At 43.3% G+C, this 12382-nt stretch overlaps 1 protein-coding gene across 2 annotated transcripts in view; it reads right to left on the bottom strand.

The window, feature by feature from the left end:
- Nucleotides 1–4114: 4114 nt before the first annotated feature.
- The window catches only part of LOC117234553 (zygotic gap protein knirps-like), a 39743-nt gene continuing 31475 nt past the window's right edge, over nucleotides 4115–12382 (bottom strand). For both annotated transcript variants that reach the window (XM_033495901.1, XM_033495902.1), the window contains one exon: nucleotides 4115–6022. In XM_033495901.1, the coding sequence (XP_033351792.1) occupies nucleotides 4802–6022 (1221 nt within the window). In that variant the 3' untranslated portion in view covers nucleotides 4115–4801. The remainder of the gene's footprint in view (nucleotides 6023–12382) is intronic.

The following is a 12382-nucleotide window of genomic DNA, read 5'->3' as shown; positions in this document are numbered from 1 at the left end:
TTCCCTCGAAACGCAAAAGAGAAACGGCCACCGGAAAGGTATCGCGAGCGATCTCGCTCGCTCGCCTTTTGTGCATCTTAAAGGACTTCCGGTTACCGCTACCGGCTTAAGAATCCCGACTATGCGACGTCGTCTCCGCGTCTTCTGGTTTTTGTTTCGTGCAGATGAACCTATCAACGACCACGTTCCTTCTCCTTAATCGATCCGGATCGTTGAGACGTAACGCTGTATGGAATACCGATCTGGCTTAGAATTTCTATTTGGACGGGCAGCCAATCTTTAACATTTCGTCGTCGAGCAGGTTAATCGGGCCATAACGAATTTCTACGCACTGGTCTCTAATTTCAGACCTATTGCAGGATTCGTTACTGTCGAATCATGTTGTAGTTGCTGTGAACTGGTTCCAATGATTATGGCGAATTTGGGAAATTATTTTTTTATTTTAAACATAGCTTGTTGAGATCAAGATTTCATTGACTCTTCTTAAACAGATAGTTAGATGTGACAAAATCTAAATTTGCAAATCAATTTTGTCAGCTACTGAATCTTATTTTTAATAGTAAGTACTTTTAAATTTTCATTTATTGTCGTTAAATTTTCATTGATCACAATCCTCTTAAACAGATAATTGAATTCTTCCTACGCTAAATTGCAGTTAATTCTAATGATACTCACCTCCAAGTTAAATCGGAAGGAGGCAAATAGAATGCAAATCTTCTTCACCGTGATCTACGAGATCCTTTCGATCGAGACCCGATCTTCGATCACCGCAGAAGGCTCGTCCTCATCTAGATCGCTCCAGTTTCTCCCGCAGCGCGAATCGAAGTGGGCAGTGTCGATCTCCGGATGGCTGACCGGTAACCGTTCGTCGATATTTCACTCGGCAAGAGGCCGCGGAATCGTCCCGCGTGCGCCAGTATTGGCCAACTCTCATGCATAGAGTCATGACGGGTCTAAGCGATTGCTTATTGCTGCAGCAACCAGTCGCCTGTGACTGACGCACTGCCTCGACTATCGGCCGTTTGTTATCCCAGATCCATTGATCTACATGGTCCAATAGATGTTACGCTGACGTGAGACATTATCCGTATGTTTGGAGTGAATTTTGTTCTTCTTGGAGCGCCCGATGATCTGGAGAAAGCTTGCAGAATTTTTACGAGCGAGATGGATGAATGTAGGTTGATTTAAAATAATTTAGATGTAACGCAAGCAAGTTAAAATGATGGACTTGAGTTCAATAAGATCAGATGGCAGAGAAGGAAGAAAAAAGTAGTTTGAGAAACAAAGTTTGCGTTCTATTAATTCGAATATATGGATTCGGTTTTATATAATTTTTTTAAATTCTTGCTATATGATCCTCAAAAAGGAGCTGGAGAATTTGATGTTCGAAGTGATACATCTCGATAAAACCTTAATCATTCTCCTCCTTTTTACCAAATCTCTCGTAAATAAATTTATTATACGATAAAACAAAACCGATCTCGAACACTTAGGTAATATTCCCCGGTGAGTTTACCAGAAAACAAACTAGATACCACTGCTGAATACATGTGCTGGAAGCTTACTGTTCGCTAGTTGAACAAATCGACTTGGACGTAGCTACGATTTTTCAGGGTGTACCAGTTTTTTCGAGCGATACCTACCGCGCGCGCGGAACGCGGCTCCTCGTGTCCCGTATACATTACAGCGTGAAACGAATGATTCCCTTCGTACGAGTCATGGCGCCGTGAATTATGGCCATTTCCGCGAAATACGATCCTAATCGAATTTATTGCTAGGACCTAGGAATATAAAGACGTGAGATGTCGTCACAGTAAGAAGTTATTATTGGTCGCATATCGAGGTAGATTGTGCTGAACTTTCATCAGAAAGTTATTGGGACATCAAGGGTGTTAATTAAATTTACCAGTGTCTACAGATTTAGCTACTGACACATATACAGAGAAAGAAAGCATTAAAACGCAAGAAGTGACTCTCACTGGAGCTGAAAATTTACTCCACTCGTCTAAGAGCATAAACCAAATTTACGCTTCATCCGTATATTCTCAGATCTACGATTCAGACGATGAAGAAACAAAAACAAAATTATTCTATCAACTTGAAGATTTTCACATTTCACTAAAAAAATTCTACAAATTCTTGGTACGACGTATCGCGTCGTGTAACTTTCGCGTGTTACGTAAAACGATTATCGAGCGGCTTGAACGTGTGTAAGAAGACACGGTCGATTAGCATCGATGATCGAGGCTCGCGCGAAGACGATGTGTCACGTGGAGCGAAGCAAAGAACCGCGGAAGAGGGGCACGGACGCGAGAAGGTAGCAGCGAGGCGATCGCGTGCTATCCGGACGTGGAAGGAACATTCGACCTGGCAAGGTCAGCCGCGTGGGCAGGTATCCGTAACTCGACGATTTTGCAACGCTCTCGCGCTTCCTGCTGCAATTGATTAATGGCGACTGCGGCTCACCGCGTTATATATACCCGATCGACCGTGTCCTCGCTGCTAGTCGATGCAATCGAACCACCGATGATCATCTTCAAGGTTGATACGTGGATCGGCTGCTGGATTTCCAGAGTCTTTCGTGGTCCTCTCGTGTTTTTGAGGATCGAATGATTCCTCGTTTCTTCGTTTTTTTATTTCATACAATTATCGAGGCCGAGGGTTCCGTGTGTAGACTGCCTTCTTCGAAGTATGTTTTTTAAAATAAGTTTCAATTTTAGCTATTTTTTTATAGCGCGATACATATTCGGAACATATGAAACTTTTCATCGTTCTTCTCTTATAACGTCGAGTTCGATTTATGCAATTGTACCAATAATTGGATTTATTCTCGTTTAACTCGTTTCCGAACGTAATCGAATTTTCCAATCGTCAATTGATTTCTGAAGATTTCAGAAATATATGAAAAAATCATTGTTGATATACGTCATTCCAAATAAGATTGAGATCTTATGCGAAAGTTTTTCTTCAAATATTAAAAATTCTTTTGTTCGTCGAAGCAAGGAGCAAGATCGGAAGAAAAATGTTGGAATATCGTGACAAGTTTGGCAGACATAGAGCGTATTTGCAACTTCAATCTCCATTCTTAGAATGGGATGAGCAAATTTTGAATAAGAATTATATATGACGTTTCGATCATGCAGTATTACGATTGCAGATAAGTAATCTAGCAAAGAAAGTCGTATGTAAGTGTGGCGGATCGGTACCAACAGGACGCCGACAGGTCAAGGTATCAACGCGGCGCAACACCTCCCGGGCGATCCGCGGGTACCAACCGCCAACACCAGAGGGCTACGAAGATTGAATTCTGAACGCATTACTAGAGAAGAGAATACTAATTCCTACTTGGGTATATTGTTTCGTATATAGATCAGAGTAGTGTACATGGATATAAAAACAGGAATCGATTAGATTGCATCATAATTGCTCATAATAAAAACACATCAGCTCACTGCTGTTATCTTAGAATCCTAGAATTACTTATACAACAACGTAGACGCCATGTTCCTGTTGGAAACAAACACCAAAGGAAGAGAGGGTACTAGAAGAGGAAAACCTAAGAGGAGATATAGTAAGACACCTCATAGGGATTAAACAAAAAAATATTTAATTTCGCGTTAAAAGTTTAGGTACTGGCCGCTCGTGTTCACCGTTTACATGCTACTATGTACAAAATAAAAGAAATAAACTGATAGGGAATATCAGGAGGAGAGAACATCAGAATATAAAAACGTTGTGGCCCGTTAAGCGAAGGTTCGAGAGTTTCGCACATCAAGCTGAAGCATAGCAGAAGCGTACTCTCAATCGTAGCCGAGTCTCCCCTCTCTTGATTTAAACGCACGTATAATTTTTTATTCCTTCCCCCACCTTCCTTTTGCTTATTTACAAGATGATCGTTTGTTTTATGCACCGACGTGACGTCGCTTCTCTCGTTCATTTTTATTAACTGGCCTTTCGTTATAACAGGGTCGCGGATGTGATCGTTACCAATCGTCTTCTTCTCTGCCTTTCTCTCTCTCTCTTTCTCTCCCTCCCTCCCTCCCTCCCTCCCTCCCTCCCTCCCTCTCGCACTCTCTTTCTCTCCCTCTCTCTCGCACACACACACACACACACACACACACTCTCTCTCTCTCTCTCTCTCTCTCCGCGCCCACACACTCTTCGCTATGCGAACCATTCACAACCATGAAGAAGAATACAATTTACAACGATGAATCGTGCGTAGAACGAAGATAATATCCTAAAGCGGTCTGTTCTATGTATACATTTACATATACAATATGGAATATTTCAAATATAAATATATTATGTTAAGGCACTTCACTACTGGCCGGTATATACACGATTCTCCGACCTGTTTTATACAGTTAATTATATGTGATACAACCTTCGCGGCCTAAAACAAAGAAAAGCGATACGCAAATCGATGATAATGTCCTCGGTCGTAATAAATTAATCTCTTGTCGGACCGTGATCTATGTACAAATTTGAACACATTTTTGTGGTGTGTTATCGGCATTCCGTTGCAGTTCCTTAGCGAAACCTAACTCCCTCCTAACGTTCTGTTATACAACTTCATCGCCCTCTTACAACCTTCCATCTCATCTAATTTTCTCAAATATCCGTTTCTCCATTCTCAAATCCATCATCATCCTGTAATATCGATTTTTCTGTTTCCAGACAGACCAGCTAAGTGACTAGGCCGTTCGATTCTTCAAGCGAGAACTCAACGAAACTCAGGGTGCGTCGATAAGAACTGAACGAGGCCAGGCGTCGTGGGTCTATCAAACCGCCAGAAGCTTCATAGCGATATAGGTAACTCTGGCCTCTTCACACCTAACGTTAGATCCAATGGTTTGCTCTTCGTCGTGGCTTCCTCTTTCGCGGGACTATCGGGATCGCTATTGTTATCGTTTAATCTACTAGCCTCTTCTGACGACTGACTGGGTCCCGGAGTGCTTCTGCTCGATCTGACACTAAGATCTATCGGTTCGTCTTGCTCAACAGCTAGACCACCTGGACTGGGACTGACCAGAAGCAGGTCGCCGCCTCTGGGCGAAAGTTGAGACGTTGATGGCGTGACTAAACCAGGTGGAGGATACACTAGGCCTAGACCTTGATGAGGATGGTATCCTGTCGTCAATGTAACCGTAGCATTGATCTTCCTAGGTGGAAAATCTCTTTCGGACAAGGTCGGTGATGCGGCGCTGTTTTTGAAGTAACTCAGTGCTGAATTACTCCTTGATTCGGTATCTTGACCATCGACACCATCCACCGAGGACGCTCCACTATCACTTGGTGTGTCCGATGTCCTTTTATAAGTTGGAAGGTACGGTCTGAGGGCGTCCGATGGACTGCTAGGCACGCAAACGCTATCCCTTTGAGCGAAGTTCATTGGGAACATCGGAGAGCCTGGAAGTCGCTGCTGTTGTTGATGCTGTTGTTGTTGTTGTTGTTGTTGTTGGTGTTGTCTATAAAATGGCGGAGGTGTTGTACTAGGTGGCGTACCCGGAGGCTGTTGAGAACTTTCACCAACTCTTTCACGCTCCCTTTGCCAGGCTAACAGACGAAGATGGTTTTGAAGAGCCACGTCATCCGGATGGGGAGACTTGCTCCCCCTTTCTTGTTCCTGCTTCAGCATCGCCACGTGCAACAGATGCGATTGGAGGGCTAAATCTTCTTGACTAGGTGAAGTACGATCCGTTCCATCTTTGAATACCCCGCTTTGAGGTCCTTGAGCCTGAGGAAGGAATCCTGGTAGAAAGCTTGGTCCAAACGGCGAAACTGCTCCTGGAGTCATATTTTGATTTCCGTTCGTTTGTTCTTGGAGGAGACAGTGGATCTTGAACCAGTTCGAACGACGACCATACCGCGAGCCTGACTTTGACATCCCGACCACGAGACACTTTCGTAGGCGACACGCCTTGCACGATGTGCGATTCTTCTTGTTGATCACGCACACGCCGCCGTTCTTGCATTCGGAGATGCTTCCCAGGTTGTTATAGGTGCGCCCGAAGAACGACTGCGAACAGAAGGAAGAAAACAATGGTGAGATGTGGAAATGAAGAGCTTGAAGAGCGGTGTCGAGCTCGCTCTTGGTTTGATTTTCGTATCGTGAAAGATGAAATATTACGGCATGTTGACAAAATTTTATTAGCAATGTCAAGTTTCTCTAATTGATCGATTGTTTCACGTACTCTAGAAGTCAAGAATTTGGTCTCGCCTTTTCAATTGTATTTGTATCGAAGATTTTATTCATTTTATCATTATAGAATTTATATTACTATTTACAATAATATCTTTCGCCGATCACAAGATCTGTCTTCTTTTTAGTAATACCAATCCTTAATCCGTTACATTCAGCAGATTGGCGCCATATAGCTTTTCCCTATAACCGAATTCTCCGTATTGAACTCACCTATTAACACGTTTGCCACCGTGCGTCATATACGTGACGCATCAGTTTCGCGCTAGGTATCGTAAGTATGTGTGAACGTGGCTTGGATTCAATGTTTGATAAAATAAAAAAATGCAGTTTTGTCTGCATTCGACGAAGATATTTCTGTATGCAAAATATAAGCAGTGATGGATTACATTTGGCTTGGTGCTACACCAAACGTGTTACGTTGCAAAAATGACTAAATTAATTAACAAGTACAACATATTGAATTCAAATTTCTCTGTAAATAATATAACCAACGCGTCAAGAAATCCTATGCGCTATACTTTGTACTGAAAGCAAAATACAAGCACATCTTGAGAGAGTGATAAAAAGTGAAATAAATATTTGCAATCGGGGACAATCGCACGATCTCTAATCGAATTCGACCGATAGAGTATCCCAATTGAAAAGCATCTTATACTCGCCAAGAAGTTCTGCGAAACTTCGTTTCAAAAAACTGCTCTACCAAACTATATGTTAGCTTTGCTCGATAGCACTCGAAAAAGTATAAAAATCTTTTAGACGAATTTTCTCCGACTTTCTCATAAAAGATAAATTGTCCAGATTTAAACGCGGAAATCACGATTTAAGCAGTTATATATCAAAAGAGACCGTTCGCCATATAAAGGTCCATTTGGACTCGTTCAGGCCACGCGCAGATTCTCTGGCGGATTACACGTCAGGCCTTAATGTTCCGCGTGTCACAAGAATTAGCATGCCTCTGTCTAGGAGTGGAAGGTCGAGCAACGGAGGCAGGATCCGCGAAAGGGTGGACAGGGTGGCGCGTCGAAGATGGAGCGTTGTATGCGGCACGGCTGGTCGTAAAGTTAAACGCCTGTCGGCCGACGATAAAACCGACTGGAAAGCGGCGCATCGTGAACTAATTTACGACGCGACGACCCTTCTACCTTGGTGCTCGCTTCGGGGTCTCGACTAGTCGCTAATCGAGTATCTCTCGTGCGCCAAGTACAACTTTTCTTTCCTTTATGTTTTGAATTATTCCACTTTTATTTTTTCTGTTATCTCTATTCTAGGTATTTTTAAACCGTTCTATAAGGCATTTATAGTAGATATAAATATCTGTTGAAGTCGTTAGAACATATAATGGATGGATATAAAGCTTCATAGAAGTAAAGCTTCTATAACGAGCCAAAGCGATTAACTCCACTTGTCATGAATTTTTGTATTTCGTTACGTAAGCACACGATGAATATACAGTTGTCAAAAAAAGCGAATGACATGAATTAGTCTATCGGAAGAATAAAAACAGTAATTCAGTAAATTTAAAAACCAAGTTGTGTAACAGATTCCTGATTAACATAAAATACAATGAATCTTGACGTACACGCGAGGCTCGAGTCTTCAAGAATCTTAAGATCATAAATACGTATTTAACGTCAGAGTTAGAATTTAATCAGAAAGAAACACGGCGAGCCAAGTGTCGTCGAAAGCCGGAAAGGCTCTAACTGTGTTCCTCACCTGACGCAGCCACGTGGGCGGTCTGGTAACCGTTCGAAGCCGAAAAGCTCTCATAGCGGTACCTGTTCCAAATCGGATCGACGAATCATCCAGAAAAAGTGTCCACCGTATCGATCCATGACCTAAAATTTATACTTCGATAATGCGTCCAGATTACTCGAACGTGCGTCATCAGTGAATCACTCTGACTACCGGTAATCTCACGTATATTTTCAACCAACCAGCACTTTCTCGTCTGTCTTCGTACGACTGCAACAGACTCGACGAGTAAACGGGAAGCAAAGTTACACGTGTCCAACAGAAGGTCCATGCGCGATGATCGAGGAGAAACGCGGAATCGAAGGATTCCAGTGTCAAGGAGGCAGATCCGATGGCGATGATTAATCGCCGAGGTTCAGGAACAACGGCGTACACTCGATAAAGTGGTAATGATCGCGAGATGAAAACGGACCAGCGGTACCTCGGGCTGTAATCTCTCGATCTTAGATGAACAGGCGCGAGCTCGAAGAGCCTCCCGTATGCCAGATGATCCCTGGCTGTCACCGCAACTGCGTGAAAGAGGTCACGATGCCACCGTGTGCACGCGAGAGATAGTATGGTTCGAACCGATCGCTTCCGCCTACGAAATTCTCCTTGCTCGGAGATATTTACGATCCAGAGTACGTAGGATATCGAGTATTTTTTTATATGGTAGATGTGTCGTGGAATTTGGGATAGCGAACGTTAGAAACGATAATGAATATCTATTTGAAAGTATCGGGGTTCTGAAGTATCGAGATCAATTTGGTTCTTGTATAAAAATTAAATTAAGTTCCAAAATATACATACTTAAGGAAATTAATCTACGATATATAGTCCAATTTATATAGCATATCTTTTCTCGTTGTTATAAGAGATCGAAAAACATTTATTCCGGACACTTCCCTTTAACTTTGGCAGTAAAATAGCACTACCATAAGAATGTTTACGAAACTAGGAACACTACCACCTTCATAACCTGCCACAACCTACATCCCCAAATCGATCGATGATTCTTTCGAAGAAAACGGGAGGGTTGGAGAGAGCGTTTCACGCGGTGATTGCGTGTCGCTGCGACTCACAATCAGAGTCAGCTGCTGGGCTTGTGTATCTTGACCGTAGAGAGTAAACGAGGTGAACAACGGGATTCGCGAGGAAGGATTACGTAACAGGCGCGTGTGATTCGTGGCGTTTCCAAGCGTTTTTTTTTTTTCTTTTCTTTTTTCCCCTTTGACTGGTCCTGGTCCGGTCGCGAATCACGTACTCCAGAAAATCAGAATCGGCGTAGAAAACGTTCCTCGACTGTCGTAGCGAGCCATTTAGGGTCGACCGCGACAAATCCGTCATGGACAGGCCACGAGATTAGCGCAAATCAACAGGCACGCCCGGAATCTCGGACCGATTTGTAACGCCTTATAGAAACGCCGCCGGGGAAAACGTTTGTCCGTGATCGTGAACGGCCGCCGAGCGCGGGAAAGCTTAACAAATTGTCGATGAAAAATGCAGCAGATCGTTTCTCGTATAGACTCGGGCAATCCTACGTACAGTTGCTCACGAAGGGATTCCAACGCTTATAGACACGTTTTATGAATATACTGTGTGATTTTACTAGCACCGTAATGAGACACGATCATCGTTATTGTATTGACATAATTTAAGACAAATATGCAAATATATATAGGGTATAACATAACGAGGTATAATAAAATATAACGTATTTGCACTATACATAACATAAAGAAATTCGGTATTTGGAACCATCTTTAAAATATGTTTACGATGGTTTACGTTGATACTGTATACTAATTATTTTCTAAATATACGTTTGCAACTTCTTCCTCCCATATACATTTCCAGATTAGTTTCTTTTACCGATAAAACCTGAACATCAAATTTGAAAATATTTAGTATAAAAAATAGTACGTATATTCTTCGAATTAAACTCGTATTAAACTTTACTCGTCCATGCTACTTATCTCACTCTACTTATTAAATTCTACTTAGAGGAATGTTCGTCTATTACAAAATAACTGCTCGATAAACTATGCTTCGATAAAAACAGACCAACAAAAAGTCTAAACTACCGACAACTGCTTAAAAGTCAAGCACTTCCAAAAGCGTATTCAAAAAAGTACAGTCATCCTCGCACTCCATTTCTACAGGGAGCGAGAACGAGCGCAGACCCTCGTTATTAACTCGAAATCGTCGTTCGGCCATATACCGAACGCATCCATATTCGTATTAATCGCCGGTCGTCCAGTTCCAAGTATCGGCCGCAAATTTTCCGAACTGCCATTTCAGTCTGGTTCGAAAATTGCTGCTAGCGAACCACGTCTCGGTAGCGGGGCGATTTACAGCGTCGATCAATTTCGTCGTGTGCCGAACACGGGCAACGTTTCCTCGAGTCGGCGTCGGGAATGCGATTGGCACGGCGTGTTCGCCGCGGGAACAATTTCCTCGAGCAGATCGATGAAAAAAACGCGAGCATGCCGATAGTTTCCCGCACGTGACGGGAATCGAACGTCGACCGGCAGTCGGCGCCCGTTTCGAGTCACCGATTGTAAACACGCTCCTCTAGCGAGTTTAGCGGGCTTCGTTGCAGAGAGAAGGAAAGGGAATCGACGTTTCTGGGAACTCAATTTTCGATGGACATGTTGGTCAATTTAACCGAAGTACTCTCGTTTTCGAGCGTGCTTCGTGAATTTTCCCGATCTTCGCTCGCCTAACGTCCGGATCGTCTCGAGCGATCGTCTCGAGCGAGCATCTTTAACGACTTAGAAATTTATAAAAGCAAACCAAAAATTGGGCGATAGAAAATGATCGAACTTGTGATTTTTTTCCGGCCAGACACTGTCAGCCGTTTTCAAACATTGTACGACGTCGCGCGATCGAGCTAAGTGAGCTTGCAAACATCTGCTTTCGTGAGCCGACAGACGGATGACGTCACGAGTTAACGCGATTAGAGGGGAGTATCCGCCTCGAGGTTGAAGTAATTTTCACCAGATACACGAGTGTCGATTTTTAAACGCGTCTGTGGATGAACAATAAGATGGAGACTGGCATTATGTAAACGTTGAATCGGAGGTGATTAAAGGAAATGGCTTAATCGGTACGCTCGTTGTATAACACGAGACTAATACTTATTAACGGTGGAAATTTGTCACGAGCTTTGATCGATGTTCGGCATTCGAATCTTTATGTATCTACACGGAGAGGAGAATTAAGGTATTTGTATCGAAAAATTTTGTAATCCCGTGACGAATTACTCGCGTCTGAAATGTCACGAATCGTTTTCTTCGTGTTTGTACTTTCGCTGATAAATGTACGAACATAGACATCACTGTACCGTGCGCGTTATTCAAATTTCCGATCCTCTTTGCAGTAATACATCACGATAATCAATTACGCTAGAACCTCATTCCGCTGGATCAGCCGAAGAATAAACGGTTCATACCAAGTCTTTTCTACGTCCTTTTCTCGCCAAGAAATGAAAATCGCGTTTAGTTAAATTCGGTCAATCCATACTGCTGGTTTTAATAAACGAAATTCGAAGAAATGAAATTCAAAGCCTCGTTGGAATCCGACGAAAGAAGAATTCTCCGCTATTCGGTAACCAGAGGCCACGTCTTAGTCACTTGACAAAACCCAATCCAAATTCAAAATTTGATCAGCATCGCCAAGAAAAATGCCGTTTCATCGCCACGAACTACATATTTTTTCTCATTTTCATTCGAGAAACGCGAAATCTCGTCGGAATCTTGAACGAGAAGGATCCCAGCCACGCAACCATCCACAAAACGGATGCAAACGTACGAAACCACGATCGAATGCGTGAAACCACGAGACGAGTATTTCCCCACCTCGCAATTCGAAGCGCGTGACTGGAGCGAAGCATCGTGACCCTGATACGCGCGCGATTCAAGCGGCGGCGATTCGCGGAACACGCGTCATCCTCGTCCCAACGAATCTGTTCGCGTTCACGTTTCCTTCCTCCATGACTTTCCCAGTGAGGATGACTAGTCGTTGCATCGCTTCGCTCGCTCTGAATTCCGTGGCCTGGCACCTAGTGGTACCACCTGTTTATGACCACGGATCGATCACCCAAGCCCTCGTCACGCCGGGAAATCGCGTTTTCCTCTGGCTGTCTAGCAAACGATAGAGGCCGTTCCACGTAACGATTTATCTAGATCTGCGGTGCTATTTCTAGCTGTCCCGATGACGATTGCCACGCGAGAATAACACGTACCTCGTACTCGCTCTTTTATCCAAGCGCCTCGATTCGCTCGATTCGCTCGATGCATGATCGACCTCGCGGCACGATCGATATTCCAACGATTGATTCCTCCTCGTTAAGATTTCAGTTTGTTTAACGTTCAGCAGCCTTTGACCGATCTCCGTTTATATCTTCGGGTAGATCGGAAGTGAAATTGAAAATTCAATTTT

This window comes from Bombus vosnesenskii, unplaced genomic scaffold (genome assembly GCF_011952255.1).
Source record: "Bombus vosnesenskii isolate JDL3184/JDL3185 unplaced genomic scaffold, Bvos_JDL3184-5_v1.1 scf7180000013305, whole genome shotgun sequence".
NCBI classification, from domain to species: Eukaryota; Metazoa; Arthropoda; class Insecta; order Hymenoptera; family Apidae; genus Bombus; species Bombus vosnesenskii.
This window is presented reverse-complemented; position numbering and strand designations above follow the sequence as displayed.